The sequence below is a fragment of the Harpia harpyja genome, chromosome 1 (assembly GCF_026419915.1).
Source record: "Harpia harpyja isolate bHarHar1 chromosome 1, bHarHar1 primary haplotype, whole genome shotgun sequence".
NCBI classification, from domain to species: Eukaryota; Metazoa; Chordata; class Aves; order Accipitriformes; family Accipitridae; genus Harpia; species Harpia harpyja.
Window position 1 is genome coordinate 97,023,205 of NC_068940.1, and position 19,473 is coordinate 97,042,677.

The window sequence follows — 19,473 nt, forward strand, 5'->3', positions numbered from 1 at the left end:
ACACAACTTTTCTCTGAGATTGTGTTGATAATAGAGAATAACAAAAGAATGCTTTCTTTTGTGTATGGTTTTTAAGTTATTTCTGATGGCAGATAACATAGTCTAGCCTGTATCCCAAAAGTTCAACCAGGCTCACAGTGGCCATCAGTAGTTGAATTTTTCTGGTTTATATCCCATCAGGAATGATCATCTGGATATGTATCTTTTAGTATCCTAGGATTATTGTTTAATAGTAAAGCAAGAAAATCTCTGGAATGAAATTTATGGTTCTAAACAGAGCAGGGGTAAATGTACCAACTCTTATCTCCACCGTCTCAGTCCAGTATGCATTAGGTATATTTGTAACCAGTTTTGTCTCTGTAAAAACATTGAAATCCAGTCTAAAGACTCAATATAGGCAGAAACGCTGTCAATGATTTCAGCACACATGAATGAATCAGGCCAAATAGCTGCTCTGGTATGTGTTAGAGAGGAAGGCAACACTCTGCACCTCTTGTAACTTATGGGTATAGATGAGGCAACTAACCCCATACCCAGCTCTGCCACTGAGCCAGCTTTCAGGGACAGATTATTCAAGGCCCTGCAATTATGCTGCATTACATGCAAATCCTCAGCGTATCAAATTCATTGCAGGGCTGAGCTGTGCATGTATTGACTTCTTATTTTTCACCATCTGCAAAAATAGACTGCTCCCTTTCCTCCTTTCCATTGTACTTTGGAGTATCCATTTGGAAAGTTGGGGCAATATCACAGCCTGTAAATGACCTCTCAGCTTAGACCCTATGTTTCTGGCTGTTTTTCCTGCATCCTACATGTATTCATGTATGCCACTCCTCTGCTTCTATTAATTTCAATGGCATCCTTTCAGGCAATGGATTCAAGACCAAAAATACTTGCCTGACTTATTTTAGCTAAGAGGCTTCACATTTAATGGATTTGCTATTCTTTAATGTCCCAGGTCACTCCTTGAGATCAGCAAATGCCGAATTCCTTATCATCCCTAAATGTTATCTGAAGTCATGTCGTTATTTTGCCTTTAGTGAGTCTCTTTGCTCTCTGGCTTTGGAACCTACTGCCAAATGAAGTAAAGAAAGCTCTGACTGTGGGGATTTCTAAATCCAAAGTTAGAAGTTATTTGTTCTATTTAGCATTTTTTAAATGATTCTTTTAGGAATTGTATGTGCCTCTAAGCTAATTAACTCTTAATGAGCGCAAAATGCCCTGGGATGCAGATTTGGAGGGTACGCTAGAAATGCAGGCACAGATTAGACTGCAGTACTGCAGGAGATGAAATTTATGATTTGATTCCTTTTTTAAATGATGGTGTAGATAGTTTTATTAAGATACTCTTTTTTTTTTGCTTTCTTTCTAGTCTAAATAAAGCTGATCAGATTTTCAGTCCACCATATGGGGCCCAGTTATATCAGTCCTGCAAATACTCTTTAGTTTTCTGTTATGGATGAAGTCACTCTTCAGTAGGGAAAACAAGTTTAGAAACAAACTTTCATATTATGAAAGACAGGCAGTGTTCCAGCGCTGAGCACTTAACCAGAGCATCAGGAAATCAGAACACCTGGCTGTGCCCAGCTCCATGCTATTCCCCTGGACCAGTCCCTCACCCTTTTAGTGCCTTCAGTCATTCATCTGTAAAGCAACTATAATTGCATTTATATCACAAGGGTGCCTTGATGCTTGACAAATGAGAATTGACCCAAAATTCATCCTTCAGAGGCACTGTATGAGCAAAACCTTGCTCACATGGTGGTTGTGGACAATTAGATTAGAAGAGTTATAAATGCGGTCAAATTGAAATTCCATTTAGAAACTGTCAAACTGTTCTTGATAATTTTTCTTAGTTTTCATTTAATTCTAGTGTAGAATTTTGCATGCATCTTCCAGAAAGGGTTTATATGCTTCTTTCCTTCTTTTGCAACAAGCCAGCATATTTTATTTCATGTTATATTAAACTGTCTTTTTGGGCAAATGGTTTGTTCCCAGAGCAATACCTTGGAAAGCTGCATTTAGCAAAACAAAGAAAAATTATTGTTTCAGAGAAAGCCTATCCTCCATGTATTTGAGCATATTGCAATCACTTACAAGCATTGTACATGGAAAAAATATTCCAGGTTTTATGAAAAGGGGGTTGCCTAATTGTTGTTGTGTTTTATTTAATTAGATTTTTTATATTTGCTATAATAATGTTTAAAAATTAAGCTGACTTTTGCAACAAACTGTAGAAACATATGGTATACAGCCTGTAGAGGCTCTCAGTGGCAGTAGTATTACTGATAATATTTGTGAATTAGAATCTACTTTCCTCTGAAAAATAGCTGTGTGTTCTCCCAATTAAAAGTACTGTGTTTTCGCCAACATGTTTTCATCACCATTAACAGTTTTGGGAGAAAAAGAATGGATGTGATCTTCTTAAATACATTTCCTTACTCCTGCATGGCTGTGGATCTTTCAGGGTGAGTGAGGCTGAGTATCAGACTCAGCGTCTCCTCCATGTGTGCCATGAACCCACTTAAAGAAACCAGGTGAATTCAAGGGGGCCTGTTTTACCGGGACCTTCCCCCAGGTAGCTTAGCCCAACAGCAAGAGAAAAACTGGAATTGTTGTTTGGTCGAGCCACTTTTGCTAATAAAGATGTGAGCACTGGGTGCTAACCAGATTACAGCATGCCAGGAGGTCTTCTGTCAGCAACCCAGAGTAAGGTCCAGCCCCCAGGAACTGCTCCTGGAAGGATTTGTAGGTACAGCTTGGTTTCCCACAAGAAATCATATGGCTCAGGAAAAAAAAAAAATCCTTTGGATCTTACTTTTTTATGTTCAGACTTGCAAAGCACTTTAAGAACAACTCATGCTCACAAACAGTGTTCCTCTGACTTATCTCTAATGTATGCTTGAAAGGCTCTGTGCCAAACAAAGTGCAGAGATTAAGTAAATGAAAAGATACTAAACGCTGCAGCAGGGAAACGGTCCAAGTAGTGGCGTTCTCAGGAGCACCAGAGCTGGTTTCAGTTCACATTCAGCCATATGCAGTCTGCAGAATTCACTTTTTAGACCTTTTACCCTGCTTGGCTTCAGTAACCAGCTTCCCAAGGCTCTCCCTGGTGACTGGACTCACTCAGACCTGAGGGTTCAGACCACACAATCTCTAGAGCCCAGTCCATGGGAAAATTTGACCTTTCAACAAAGCTGACATGCTCAGGAGGAGACCTGGCAAACCAGTCCCTCAGCACTGCTGCACACCAATGAACTCACACAAGCAACACCTTCAGTAGGATGTGCAAGCAGAGGTTCCCCTTCCCTTCCTCCCAGTGGCTGTCAAGCTGGACGCAAGACAGACCATGGTACTCCTCTGACAGCATTAAACATAGCCCAGATTCCTGAGCTGATTGTTTTACCTCAGTAGCTGTGAGTCATTAAAAACTCACCTTGAATGCAGAAACAGATGGTCCTTACCTATAACCCAGACCTCAGCTCAGCTCTCGGGCTTCAGTGGGCTAATGGAAATTTTCAGTGGGCTCATGGAAATAAGTGGTTTGGTGGGACACACGTCCGCCTCTTCAGCTCACTACAATAAAATCCATTAAGGACCAACAAATTTCCTGTGAACTGATCCTGGACCAACGTCTAGGAGGCTGAAAAAAAGTCAACCTTGAAATCTTCTCCCTTTACCACTAATCCTAGTCAATATGGGTCTCTAGCTTTAATTCAGTTAATTTGGCCTTTTCTGAGGGTGATGTGGGTAGTTGACAGAGAGATACTCCTTTCATCTTTGCTTGGGTAGGTGGTGTCTAATTCTAAAAGGAACCTCTCAGCAGTTGACAGCAGGTGACTAATCTGCAGAAATGCCCAGGCTCCTCAATCAAAGAAGTGAAAAAATTCTTTCTGACTGTGTCTTTCAGGATTTTGCCGACTCCATATACCAAATGGTTGCACAGAAGTTCCGGGAGCTGACAGACAATTTCACTTCCATGCATGCACGCCACAAAACTCTTGCAGGCATTGTGATGACCAAAGGTAAGATATCCTCTCATTTATTTTCCTCTGGCATTTTTCATGACTAAGTAATACATTATTTACCTGGTCCACAGTATTGAAGGATGCCTTTACTCCCACACAGAAAAATAAATAGTAATGCAGAGAAAAGAAGCATTAAATATTTACATCTCAAGTAAGTTCACACAAAAAATATTGGCAACAGAGGTAAAGATTTATTCATAAATATGTCCCTACATTGCTTTGTTTACAGGACAAAATGCAGACCTGTCTGATTTTGCGTTTCCTAATAGATGGGGGGGGGTTAGTTATCAATAAAAAGTTGTATTATCCATTAATTGCTTTTTTAGATCTGGAAACACCAAGTTCTTGTTGTACAAGGCTACCATAAACCTTGTTTCAGACTGACAACAAAAGCAAATCTCAGCCCATTTCCTTTCCAGTCAAAAGAAACAGACCCAGAGCACATGTCGTTTTAATTCTGCTTTGCTCTAACTGTAGGAAATACTTATACTTATCATCAGGGCCTAACTTTGATATTCACTCCTATTAAGAGTTAACTGATGGACACATACTATATAGAAATCTTTAGCCCTTTGATGAAACTGTTGCATAGATGGTCTGTCTGTCTTTGTGAGCGTACCTCAGCTGCGGCACCTCAGTATTTATGAGAATGTCAGCAGTGGAGATGCTGCCATAAACTTCATTCTCACTTAGACATGTGGAGCAGTGGATTGAGTTTAGAAATGAGAAGATAAGCTCAGAGGGCAAAGGCATGTATAATTCATCCAGGCTTGTTTTACTCCTTCCTTTCAACAATTACATTAGCTAGATTCAATAGGGACAGTTGTGAATATTGCAAGGCAGCAGGATGGAGACAGGATTATCTGCTGGATCTTTTCCAACCACAGAACCTAAATACAGCTAAGAGTTCTGTGCAGAGTAACTTATTCTCCTCCTTTCTGATGTGAAAAGAGGGAGAAATTCTCTCCTGAAACTAGAAGTAGAGAAGTTGACCTAAAAGTCTTTTAGACCTCTGGTTGAAACTGAACTCCTCCTCAGCTAAATTTGTTATCATTTTGCTTAATCTGGTTTGGGTAGTTATTTTTTATATTACTTTAGGATCTGGAATAATGGATGAGTCTTCCATTTTTTAAGTGCTGCACAGAGTGTTGTACAAACACAAAACATGGTTTATAAGTCCTATGGACCACAGGAGACATATTTAGTACCAAGAAAAATAAAAGGGAGATTGTGATTGACTTTGGGATGTGAAAGACGCACCAGCACACCAGCTGCCTTGTCATAGTCAGATTTCTTGACTGTGGGACTCATCAGATTTAAAAAAAGTGTTGTAATTTATTTAGAGGAGTGCTTTCAAAGCTGGACCACAAGGAAGAACATTTAAATATGCCTTTTATAAGAAGCTAAGTTACAGGAGCCAAGAATTGTTACTTTAATCACTTGTTGAGGGGAGGCTGTACGCAGCTTAGTGCCCCTGTTCAGTTTTCTTACATTGTGTGTGTATTTTGCCTGTAAAAATTTCATTCCATTCTACCTTGCCAAGGTACTACTTCTGCATTCTTTAGCCCAGGCCTAGACCTGCTTTAAAAACCATGATGGAACGAATGCAGCCTCATTGCTGTATGACCAAAGCAGCAGTTTAAAACCCCACACCATACAGGAAGAGAAGTCACCTAAAGGAGTCATAACTTTCAAAATTGCGGCTGCTGAGTGCATGCAGTGCTAGGGGAGGGAAGAAGCACATCCAGATCCCTGCTAGCCTTGCTGGGCAGCTGGGGCTGTCTGTGTCTCTTCTTTGGGGAAGGGGTGAAAGTGTCCTCCTGATGGGTTTTTTTACGAGTCCCATGACCTTAGTGGGATTTTACACATTTGTATTTCATATTTCATCTTAGTCAGCATTAAGACAGAGTATAATTTTACTTATATTCACAAACTATTTCCCTCAAGGCTTCTTTTTTAATTCTGAATTCCCTTTTATGAATTCCTTCAATCTGTCAGCCATCCAATTTGTCAATATCTTACTGTTTTTGTGGACCCTAGAAAAGAAACGCACAGATATTAAGTGATTCACAGAGGATGAAAAGCTAGAAATAGCCTTACCTTGGTACATTTTCCAGGAAGATTTGAGTTCTTTCCAGCACAAGAATGTCTGCCAACCGTGGCAAGACGAATCATTTGCCATTTGTGTCATTATTTTCTGTACTAAAGTTGTAGATTTGTGGTCTGTTCCCCACCATCATTCCCAGAGGTAGCAAGGACCTTGACACACTCTGTTCAGAGATGGCACAGAGAGGTTTTCCACATCAAACACTCAAATAAGTACCAATTTCCTGTGTTTTTAACATAGAATTTGGCAGAAAAACCCTTAGATCTCTGCAAACAGTTTACTAATGACATCAACAAAAACAAATCTGGTAATGTCTTGTTGCATTTGGTACCATACGCACCCATAACAGACAAAAATTAATTTGTTTTTACCTTCATTTCAATTTAATGTCATCCTGACTAGAAACAGATTTATCTGTGCTTGTACAGTTTTCAGACAAAGCTGGTAAAAAGCGCAATGTGATTCTGTGATAACTGCTGTTAAGATAATACAAAATCTCTACAGGCGAAACAGAAGTGTGCTAGATTAGTTTTCTTTTCCTGAACTCTGACATTTTTTTCTGCCATTTCAGTTTCCCAGGGAAACCAAAGAGAGTTACATTTGTGCACTGTAATTGACTTATGCTGTAGCACCCAGGGCAAATTCCAAAGTATGAGAAAGAAAAAACTGTAGAAAATGATGTTATTGACTGACTGTGAATGTTCCGCAGTAATAAATTGCTAGTCAGAAAAACAGGCAGTCCAATGTATTTAGATATGCTTTGCTCTGAATTGTGATGAAAAGTTAAAAACTCGATGCACTTTTGTGAAAGTAAGTTTTCAAAATATTTGATTAGTAGACATCAAGAGAACCTTGAAAACACCTGCCTAGGTATGAGCAAATTATCAGACTAGATACCAGCTGATATGTTGTTATCTGATGTAATATAATAATTGAATATCATAATAATTAAAAAACTAGCATAACAGATCTTGAACTAAATGTTTCAAAAGACGGAACAGTTGAAGTAAATTATTTAACAGTTCTGCAGTTATAATGTATTTGAAATCTGCCCATCCTCTAACACATTCTAATTTTTTTGAAACACATTCAGAGAAGATTGTTCTATCAAAAATTGTTTGATTGACTCTAGGAAAAACTGTTTAACGGGTAATACATTGCATTCAAATCTTCCATGTGTAGCAAGCCATATTCCCACAGGATATCTTCAAGTAGAACAATAAGTATACTTGTTATTATAGCATAGTATTAATATGAGGACCTAAGTTTTATCGCATACTGACTGTCCACAGTAGTTCTCCTGACTTCTCTGAAGATATGATGGGTTCACGTATAGTCAATTAAAAACATCAGTTCACCTGTGGAAGAGACAGTCCAGATATCATGTCAAACACAAACCATCACCTCAGAACACGCATATCCAGGCATGTGATGCATGGAGTTAACTTTCCTCATAGTATTTTGCATTTGTGGATAAAACACAGTTGATAACACTAATGTTTTGGCTATTGCTGGACAGTGCTTGCAAAGTGTCAAGACTTTCTCTCTCCCATCACCATCCCCATCCCCAGCAAGTAGGCTGGGGGTGGGCAAGAGGCTGGGAGGGGACATAGCCAGGACAGCTGTCCCCAGCTGATGAAGGGGATATTCCATGCCCTATCACATTGTGCTTAGCAATAAAAGTTTGGGGAAAGAAAGAGAAGGGGGAGACATTTGGTTTTATGGCATTTGTCTTGCCAGGCAACCATGAAATATCATTATCTCAATCCATGAGTCTTCTTGCCTTCCTTCTATTTTCTCTCAATCGCATAGGAGAGGGGAGTGAGCAAGAGGCTGGGTGGGTGTTTGGCTGTTGGCCAGGATCAATCAATATTTCATTTCAGGGTGCGCAACAACAATAGCTGGACATACTCTTTCTTGCTGTCACAGATTAAGGTAACCTACCAGCTCCCACTCTTCCTGTGTGACTGTCTCTCAGGGGCAATTTGGACATCTTATTTTGACCCACTTGTCTGCTGTACCTTTTTATTGAAAAAAATTCAGGGAGAAATAATTTTTTATTATTATTACTATTATTATTATTAGGCCAGTTGATACAGTTGGAAAAAATCAAGGGCAAGCAAGCTAATATTTTCTAACACAGGGCAACAAGTGTGAAACCACAACACTCTCACGTACCTTCACCCCAATGCACGGAGTCACAGATTATCAGATGACAGGAGGCCAAGGAGTGGCTGCTGAGAAAGCAGCTCTTGCAGGGCTTGGCGAAGCGCATGGTCCCACCACAGGTCACCGGGCAGGGCAGCTGGCTTTACCCATGCACGGGTGATGGAGGAGAGAGCGCACACATTGCTGCCTGCCCCCCGGAGCTGGGCGATAGGAAGCCCCCGGGCAGGGCAGGGCCACGCGAGGTGGGAGCTGGAGGTGGGAGCTGCACACCAAGTGCTGCGATTTAAAGGCTGGCGGCATTCACGCTGTTTATTTACACCACAGACAGAGTTTGCCTTTGCCAGCTCTGACCAGATACGGGCATACGTTTGTGCTCTACCTGAAATCACTGGCCGCAGTAAAGAATTCCTGTCACTCAGTGCAAAGGTGATCTATTATTGCCAAGTCCTCTTTGCAGAAAACCCCTCCCATAATCATTATGGACAAAATGAGACTGCTATTTAAACACTATTTTCCCATTCGTGTTTGACAAATCTTAGCAGTTTAAATACTGATAGGAACTTTTTGTCATGCTTTCTGTTAAAAATGAAGCATTAAGAAAGTTCAGTCCTTTTCACAGGAGCGTGGCATTCATAGAAAAAGGTTATGAGTTGATTTCTCACTTCAATTTTCTCTCTTCTATCTTTTTTTTTTTTAAGCTGACAATCATTTTGATGTTAAAAGCAAACTAGGAGGTCTTCTCAGTCATCTTGTATGAAATAAAGATGAACTGGACAAAAGAGCCCTAAATAGCAATTTCATGCTGTGCTAAAAGATGGGAAATTATCATCTGTATCTCATGGAATGGATCTTAATCATTGCTAAGTGGAATAACAGAAAAAAGTAAAGTTGACAATACGTCTCCATGGATCTTTACAGTCATATTAAGACTCATAAAGCCTGACATCTAAGTACAATCAGGAATATTGATGGCCAATTGTTTTCTGATCCTTAGTTTAAATAGGAAAGTTATAAAGTAGTAAAATACAGTAGAAAATTTAGGCCCTATGTAGAGTGTCAGTCTGCTCCATCCCAGATTGGATTCAAGTAGCCAAACCAGTTAGAGGAACTGTGAATAATTTACAGATTAGTGCCCAGGGCACATCCCTTCAAGAATAGAGTCACGAGAGTAATTTAGGCTCTCATGTCCCATTTGCAGAGTTAGATGGATGCTAAAAGCCTGATCCCAGTGAGACTCAGTGTTTCAATGACACTAAAATTCCCGAATCAAAATTGGGTGCCCAAACTGCTGACATGCTTTTGAAAATCTCATGAAGTTTCTTCACCTTCACCAAAGTAATTTGACATTCTTGGAAACATTATCCACTTCTTACATGTGCCCAGGTTGACACATCAACACCAGTTGACAGGTTTGCTCAAAATATTTTAAAATAGGTAAATAGATAAGTAGTTAGAAACCATATATGTCACTCTTTCTCAGAAATCTGTTTTCCTCTGGTTATAAACCTTAAACCAATAGTCTTCAGATTTGCTCTAAATAATTTTGAACTCCATAACAGCATCCCTTTTCCACAGCTGAAACTCTATTCCTGGATTTTGTAATGTAGACCTATAATGGGCAGACTAGGATTCCTGCAGCCCAACAGATTTAGGTTTCCAAATTCCAGCTCAAAGGATGTTTGAGGTTTTGCAGTTAAAACTGTGGCTCCACCAGGTTCATCACTTCTTTTAAAATAAGGGCTTAGGCATGCCACTGCAAGTACTCCCCCTACAAGAGCAACTTCGGGTGTTTCTTCATCTTTTCTGTTAAATCAGTGCTAAGGAACAGAAAATAGTTGAAGATACATTACTTAGAAACTGAAAATATGAGATGGGACACAGCCCTGTCGCCTTGCAAAGAGTGGGGAAAAACAAGTTCAAGGTCATCTCTCCAGGCTGGATTATATATTTTACATGAAACAAGATGATAAAATGCATGCACCAGCTGGGAGTAAGTACAGAACTAGGGCTTCACGTTTGGAGGTGAGCACCCCAACTCTGTCCTCATAGTTGTTTGGTAGCACACGTTCAGCAAGAAGAGGGGAAAACACCCCTCTCATATCAGCAGTTTTAGGCACTCCCATGGGAGAATGACCTAACCTGGGAAGGGAATTGAGCCCCCATTTTCCACCTGCTGCACAAGCTGTAGGTGTCTCCAGCACATCTTACTGGTGCCTTCGGGGCAGCTCCAGCAGCAAACATCTTCTTCCCTGCTGTGCACGCTGGTTGTTCTGGTTTCCTTTTCAGAGCAGCTAGCTCTTCTCAGACACTGAGCTTTTTATCCCAGACCATTAACTGTCTCTGGACTTAGCATTTGGTTCTTGCTGTTTCAAGAATATTTCTGATTCAAATAGTAACTGACATCTCTCAAAACCTGGATGCAGGCGAAGCCCTGGCTCTGTGTCACATATAATTGCATTTGCCACCAGGATGGGCATAATAATTAACATAAAACATGGAAATGAAAAATAGGCACTTCTGTTTCCATCCCTAAGTGTATGAAGCAGGGAGTTGGAAAATACAGACTTTCATTCTGCTCTGTGATAAGCCAAACTGGAAATTCTTCCAATCTCAATAACAAAGAGTGCTTCTCATCTTAAAAACAGAAGTTTATTGGGTGAATAAAGGCTTAGTGACATCAACCATTGCTTTTACTTTACTGACCTAGTAAAAAGCATAGGAAGACTTTTTTAAATGCAAGCACACTTAAGAAAAAAATAATGAGGAATAAATTCCTCCTGTACTTATCTGCCAAAATCCACATTCAGGATTTCATCCTTTCTCACTAGCAATTAAGGATCTCACTAGCATATAAGACTGTCAATTTACCTAGTGCTCAGATATCAGTGGCACCATATTTGTTAGAGAAACACAGATATCTGCACTCAGGACCTGGCAGGCAAAGTGCAGTTCAATCCTGTTTTAAAATTAAGAATTACCTGTAATCCCCTACACAGCTCTGTTTCTGTGGAGGAAAACAGTGTTCAAACTCACATGAAAGGAAAGGACCCTCAAATACCATTGATTCTGCCACTACCAATTTAGCTTAAAAAAAATCCTCATGGATTTGCCGTGGGGATGAAGCATGCAGGGGCCTGGGCTGACTGTCCCTCCTTCCCCTCCAGATTTCCAAAGCCCACTTTCAGGAAAGGAAGGGAAGGCAAAAGGCACTGGTACTTGCAAGAACAGCACTGTCTCCTTCCACGCTCCTCAGAAGCAAAGCTGATGGAATTTCATCCTTTCCATCCACTAAGGGGAGGAGAGAAATGGACCATAGAAATTAGAACTGGGAAAGACCACTAAGTCATCCAGCCCATTTCCCTGCAAGCGCAAGATTGTTCCCTGTGGTGCATTCCCGAGTGCTTTTTCCGGTCTAGATTTAAATGAATCAATTAGCAATGGGGCTTTCAACACTACCTTGGGAGACCATTCTAGTCTAATGGATCTCATTGTTAATAATTCTCACCAGTTATTCAGCCTGACTTTTATTTTCTGTGATGTCATCCCAGGTCCTCAGTTGTACTGCTCTAACTTTAGTACCCACATTTCTCCTTGGGGTTTGCACCCTTCAGATACTTGGAAGCATTTATACCACATTCATAGGTCTCACTTACCAAAGGTTTATATATTTCATTTTTGTACTCTTTCCTGTTGGGTCACTCTCGTCTGCAGCCTTCAGCAGTTTTGCCCCTGTTTTCTGATTCGCCTCCACTCTGGCAACCTCCTCTCCATTCTTTTCTGGGCCGGGAAATTGTCTTTGTGAACCTCTGTCTGGTTAAACCACGACAGAGGCTTACTGGTAAGACATGCATAGGAACATCTTGCAAAACGGATTAGTGCAAGAGTCCTTTTTCAGGCATCTGACAATGTGATCGAGCAGTTCAAAACTGGTTTGTGACAGAAAGGGATTTTTCTTCCGGAGGAACTGAATTTGGAATTTGTTCACAAAGAAACACCCCATGGTATTGGGGGAAGTTTACTGTGCCTGGCTGTGAAAGGAGAGCCATGGCTGCTCTCAGACAATACCCTGGCCCTTGGTTCCAGCACAGAGGGATCAGAGATCGGGGCAGAGAGGACTGCGCCTCTGTCCCTGCTCATTCACTGACGAAGATGAAGAGCACTGCAGAGAATAGCCTTCCCGAAGCGGCGCAGTCAGAGGCAGGATTACCCAACACATTAATAAAGGAAGAAAATACGAGGCTCTCAGAGGCTCCCTCTACACCCTCTCTTTCCACCGAAATACAATATATTCACTTTCACAGAACCCACAGTTTGACGTCAGGAAAAGAAATCCCTGCACAACTCCAGCATTTCAAAGACTACTTTCCATTTGTACCCCCAAATACCTTTAACCTCACGGCTAGCAACTTCTTTATTCCTAATATTTCCTAGCTATGTATTTACCTTTTGTTCAGACTTCTGCTATTACTTTTCATAAGCCCTTAACATGCTGCTGCTTTCCCAGTTTTTTGGTCAGCCACTTCTTCACACCAGCCGTTCCCATCCATCTCAGGGCTGCTCCTTGGGACAACCAATTGCAAGCTGTGGGACACAGCCAGGGTGCTCACTGAAGTCCCAGGTTCCCATTTGTCGCTGAAATGATCACAATCACCATCACTGGTACTGTAGAAAATGGAGAGAAAACATTGAGCAGAGTCTTTATTGCTGGCAGATAAATGCATACTGTTAATAACTGTATGCATATTGTTAATCATGCCTGCTGTACACAGTTCTTCTCTTATGGCTACATATTCTTTTTTTTTTTGGAGCCACGAGGGTGGTTTTGTTCTCCATGCGGAGCTGGGAACAGCAGTGTGTCAGGAGTGCATATTCTACATTGAACCTGAAGGGTAGGGTACTCCATGCCACACACACCAGTCCCTCGATCTTCAGCTCCCACCTCACACATGCATCTTGATTTCACTCCTCTTGAAACTTCAGAGGGGGTTGTAGGTGCATCACCAAGTTACAGGCCAAATGGACTGGTGTACCTGGGTAAACACATCCCTCACTTCTAACTGTAGACCTACCCCCATGCCAGCATTAACAAACAGGGACAATGGTTTCAACTCCTTTTCAGAGAAACATGTCCTTTTCCTGCTTTTTTTCAGGGAGGAGAGCTCTTTCCCCCTTTTGCAGAAGTATTTTGCGTGGGACATTGCCCATTCCCAGGGTGGCAAGCGCAGCCCGCAGCCTGGCAGTGCAGTCCCCCGCAGAGCTCTGCGCAGGCTCAAGGACCTGCCTTGGGACAGTGGGGTGCAGGACTGTGCCCACAGCTGTGCCCGCAGGCAGCTTTTCCAGCATCACTGCCCTTTCATGTCTTACTATCTCTTATTACAAAATTAAAGCCATTCTAAGGATGTAGTAGAGCTGCCAGGGAAGAAGGTAACAGAAAATAATGTGGAACTTGTCAGTGCTATGTAGCATCAAGAAATTTTCCTTCCCTAAACAAACCTGAAATGGAAACCTGAACTTATTCAGCTACGAGTAGAGGGTATTTAAAAAAAAAACAAAAAATCCTCCTCTGTGATCAGAGCTCTATTAAGCTGCCTTGAAAATTATTCCAAATGCACTTTTTTGCAGATAACAATAGACAGTCCTTTTGACTGATTTGTTAAAAAAGGTAAAGAAAGAGCATAAAATTATTGCTTATCAGAGAAAGAAGCAGCACCATTTAAAATAACATGAAATTGTACCCCATGAATTATTCACAAGGGTTGATGTTACACTATCATTATTTCTGGTTTTCCTCTTTACAGCATAGGATTTTGTGTCAGTTGTCTCCAACCCAATAAAGGGGGGGGGGGGGGGGGGGGTGTAATTAATCAAACCTGATTTTTCTGATTATTTTTTCTAATTTAAAATGAATATATTCCAAGCAGTGAGTTGTCTTCATGGTGTCATGTTGAAAAAGAAGATAGATTTCATTACCGCTAGCAAGGTCTAAAACATGCAGCGAAATAGATGATACTGACTGGTGTTTCTCTACGTGTTGCACCAGCTGCTGAGCAGCCAAAGTGTGATCCCAGTTGTATGCTGGCATTAGCAGTTGCGAACTCCATCCTGTTCAATGTGAATTAAGCTAACTGAATTTCACAGAAGTTCTCCATATACAGCCAGTGTGATTCAGTTTTCTGATTGCATGTAAAAGTCAACACCTCTTGCAATTACCTAGTGATTTTGATTTTCCTTTTCCAACACATAAATATGCAGGGCTACAAATTCTGTATTATGGAAGGTCTTAATGATCATAGCACACTAGAAGTGAGAGTAACTCTATTAAAGTCAGTAGAAACATTGATTAGACTAGCCAAAACTCTCTGGTTTTATTGGTAGAGCTGTGTCTCGAAGCAGATGGGTGTAGACAGTTTGCATTTATGGCCATGGCTGACTTAAAAGCACAGCTCATAACTGTAGTCCGTAAGATGTCAGCCAGTTCTCCATATCCAACTTATCTGCTGAGAAAACCTTCATATTTTTTCTTGCTTACTGTCTCTTCTGTCAGCATCTTTCTGAATCATTTCTATTGCAAGCCCTGTGGCTGCAGGACTTATGTTTTTAGAGATCCTGTAGGGAAGACAGCATTGTTTGCTTTATGTGTGTAATAGCCCAGCTCAAGGCAATATGACCATCCATGAATATATTAACATTAATACAAACAATTATACTTAATTGTTGTGGGGAAAAAACTAAAAAAATTACCTCAGAAAGTTTAAAAATCAGGAAAAAAAGTTTAAAAGGCACTACATTTGCTCTCCTTGCCATCTTACGATTTGGGGAGTTTTGATTAGCACATGGTATTTGGTTACTTGTAATAAGAGAAATCTTACTACAGGCATCTTCCTACATTGTAGAAAACTATACTTCTGCTGGGTGTCTACAGGTCTTCAGAGTTCATGAAGAGAAGTGGCAATATTAGGGTGTAATGCAGACTATCGAAAAGCAAATATCTAAAATAGGCCAGGTGAATCACCTCCCAGGAAAGTTCCTCTCCTTTGACTATAAAGACACCCTACAGCAATTAGCTCAGCTACAGACATCTAAACTCCAGTTATCCAGAACAGCTGAAATGAATCCCACCGCCGGTGTCAGCAAACTGAAAATGGCTTATAATAAAACCCATTTGCTTTTCAACAGCTCGGCTATGACATGCAAGTCTGGAGTATCACTGACGCAGCAAGCATGAACATTAGCAGAGTGGAGGTCCCCCCTGCCTGGCTGTGGGAGAAGACCCTGCCTACGAGACCCCAGGGCAGGGCTCAGGCTTTCAGCAGAGCACCCGAGAGACTCATTACCTCACCAGATCATTAGACTGAATCTGTGATCAAAGATGGTGTGTCATTTAGGGGTCCGTTTTTGTTCTATAACGCAACTAATTGATTGGCAGAATTTTTGAAAATAAAAACTTTTATTTCCCTTCCCGCTCTCCCAGCTGTCCCCGTCAACACGGCGTTAGCCGGGATCCAGCCAGTATGCTGACACAGCTCCTCAATTTCCTTTCCCCTGCTCCATTTCCTTTTCAAATTGAAAACTATTAGGAGTCTTTAGGCAAATAATAGAAACCTAATGCAGGTGCCTGTTATAAATCATTCACTAGTTACTTTTAACCTAATGTCTCCTCAAACATTACTTCGCAGAAGGCGGCGAGGGAAAGAAATGCCTCATGAACTCCGACAATCAGTGGGTCAGGAATTAAGGTCATAATAATGTAGCCCATTTCTTCTTGTTTGTCAAATGACCTGAACACAGTTAGATTCCTGGGTCTTTCATCTGAGGTTGGCTCCCCTCGGTAAGAACATGGGTCTTGCCAAGAGCAATCCTCTTCTAGGATCGTGCCCTGCCGTACACCCCAAAGCAGGGAAGGTGGCATATGGCTGGCGTTGCCAGGTTAGTGCTAGTTCAGGATTTTGCCACACCCAACGCTATAGCTTTCCTAGGCACAACCTGATGATGTGCTCGGTCTAGATCTGCCACATGTCTGAGGTTAAATTAATCAATGTTTAAGAGGTAGCTTGACATTTGTAAATAAAAATCACTTGAGAAATTTGAAGTATTTTGCAGGCAAAATAAAATAGGAAGTAAACATTAATAACGAGAGTTAGTAATGACTGTTTTTTATGCAAAATAGACAAATGTACAGAAGTGCCCATTAATTCTGAATCACTGAAGCAAGTACCTAGGCTCAAGAGTTGGAAATGCTGCCTAAAATGCCAATGTGATCAGTCAATGTTAAAATTTGCCTTCATCAACTAGGCATCATGTGTCTTACTCTCAGAGACAAATTCCTCCTATGTTCACTGGAAATAATATCAAGCATTTCAGAGGGGATAAACCTCCAACCCTATGTATGTACAAAACAAGGCATGCAAGAGGGCAATCTGTTAGCATATGTGTTCCTGAACACATCGAGCAACTGTCAGGTTGTTGGAAGTATTTCTCATCATGCTGGGTGCCCTCACATGCAGCATTGAATGGTGCTACACTGGTCACAGATCACTTTCCCCATTTGGCTCCCCAGTGAGGTGTAAATATTTCAGAGCTAATGCATAAGTCATGTACACCTGTGTTTCTGAGTGCCATAGTAGTGAGACATAACTCTTGGGTATTTCTGAGCATGAAGGAACGTGTTTTATTTTCTGTCATTGCAAATGGAAAATACATGGAGATTTTCAACGTTTAACACTCAGACTGGTTCTGCAAATTCTTGGACACCATTTCCTCCAGCCCCAGGCAACATCTCAGTGATGTTCTGCAAACACGTGCACCTCGCCAGGACTGGAAGACACCCGAGGCTGTGTCCACACGTGACTACCTACTGGGGCTCCATATCACTGAAAGCCAACATACCGAGTTAATTCACCCAAAAAAAGAACACCCCAAGCACACTTGCTATTACTGTGTGGGTGGACATTGTGATAGCAAACAACATTAGAGGGATTCATATTCTTGCTACATCAATAGGTGTTGGGTGCCTTTGTGCTTCATTTGTGAATAAATCCAGACCTCACAGAAAATCCTGAACGCGTTCGTCATCTTACACTCATACTAGAAGAGAGAAAGAGTTAAGCTTATTTATGGATAAAATGTTTGAAAAAATAAAAGGCATCACACTGTGCACTGGACTGATTGGGAGGGGGGAGTAAGGTATAGCTCCTGGAGAGCAGGAGAGCAGGACAGGTTCCCCAGATGGTCTGCTCTGTATTTGCAGAGTGTAGTGCTTTGACTGCAAGGTGAAGGGGGAGATGGGGAGGCACATTAGGGGTATGATAATGTAAGGTGAAGGAAGCAGTCTCACTGCCCTGAGAAGGAATATTGATGGAGGTCCTCAGGTGCAGGCAGAGAGGCTGATGGGCTTCTGAAGAAGGAAATTGCCTCCTGGTGTACTTCTGCTGTGCTGAGGAAAATAAGATTCTGTCTACATTGGTAAATAAATAAAACAGAACCAAAAAATAGCTGATTCTTATCAGGGACCTTCCAACCAAGGAAAATACTCTATACTCTTCGGGAAAGCATACACTACTTTTTGAGATGATGAGTGGGACTCAAACACTTCTGTTGCGGGCAGTGCCTCATGCACTGTTTGGTGTTAGTCCACGTGAAAGACACAGTTAACTAGATGGACATGTGTCTGATCTAAGGTACCTATTATTTTTCTCATGAAAGTAATGACCCTAAAGCAAAGTGACATCAAAGCAATTTTAATGTACAGACTATAAACACCTTTCTTTGTAGGGAAGGAGCCATTTGTCCACCTCAACTTTTTATCTGGTAATAAAACGGGAATAAACACAAACACTTTGTAATTTAATTTCTCCACTGCATTCTCCCATGTGCTTCCATCTTCACTTCTCAGGTTTTCTAGATTGCCAGCTTTTTTTTTTTTTTTTAATAAATACTCCCAAACACTTTTGGGGGGCCACATTTATAGTAATAAATAGAGATTAAACTTCCAGCACAAACTTATAGTGATGTATACTTTGTCACTGCACCTATAACAACTTCTGTATGAGACTGTCAGAACCAGGGGGTCAGGTGTGATTAACTGAACTTTTCACAATACTTACACCTCTCATACAAATGTCACAATGCTGCAATGCCACAATACCACTAAACCTTTTGGACTACTGATGTAGCTGTCATATTGATATAGGAATGAGATAATTTTGGTATCATTTGCTATTATATACATTAAGAATAGCAACAGTGTTATAGCCTGTCATCTACCACTAGTCCCAGTGCTGTGTGGAGATTATGAAGTATTATTGGTCCTATTTACTAACTGGGACGTCACTGGCAGCACCAGCCCTTCATGATTAAAATATAGTTTCCTTTCTCCATTCAACTGTTTTCTCATATCACACCAGTGGATCTTGTGAGAGAACATGGCCCCAACCATGGTGCTTCTAACGCAAAAAATCTCTGCAATTTTTTGTTTTTTCTGCCACTCAATAGGCTTCATCATAAGAAAAAAATAATATTGCTGACTCTATAATTCCTAAAGCTTTTCTACAGCTAAAGTAACATCATAGAAACAGCATCACAATGGCCCATGGTGAGATTGTTTCCATTCCCCTTGTAGGTACTTGTAGCCTCAGGCCTGTCTTCGTCACTGACTCATCAGACTTTGAGGGCTTGATTAAGTTGCCTAAACACAGGCATCCATTTCCACTGAGTCACTTTATGGATTTCCATGTGAGATGTTTGAGGAGGGTGCAGAACCTCCTGGACAGCAGTCAGAGGTTAGGCAGGACACCGTGGGCATCTCAGGTGACACTACATGGGCACAACCACGCTAACCCCAGCAGTCTGACTTGCTATACTGTACATGTGTTTGCCTACACACAGTCGTGTACAGCTGTCAAACACAGTCCAACACTCTTAGGCTACTTTGTCACATCTAGAGGAAGCACCCATCAGCCAGAAAAGTCCTTTTTCCCAAGAGCTGCTCCTTTGTTCCTTGGTATTCAGAGATGCATCCTGAAAAGTGCTGTTCAATAGATTATTTCAGTTTAGACTCAGTTCTTTCTTAACTCTTCTTTGAAATTGTCCACAGGGCTAAATAAGCTACATTTTAGAGCAAAACTCGGGTCCTGTTGAAGTCTGTGAGCATTTTGCCACTGACTCCAAAGA

The 19,473-nt window shown here is 41.1% G+C and overlaps 1 protein-coding gene across 1 annotated transcript in view; it reads left to right on the forward strand.

Moving 5' to 3' along the window:
* The window catches only part of ADARB2 (adenosine deaminase RNA specific B2 (inactive)), a 327,010-nt gene that overhangs the window by 258,466 nt on the left and 49,071 nt on the right, over window positions 1-19,473 (forward strand). Inside the window, exon 4 of the mRNA XM_052806329.1 lies at window positions 3,911-4,025. Within this exon, the coding sequence (XP_052662289.1) occupies window positions 3,911-4,025 (115 nt within the window). The remainder of the gene's footprint in view (window positions 1-3,910; window positions 4,026-19,473) is intronic.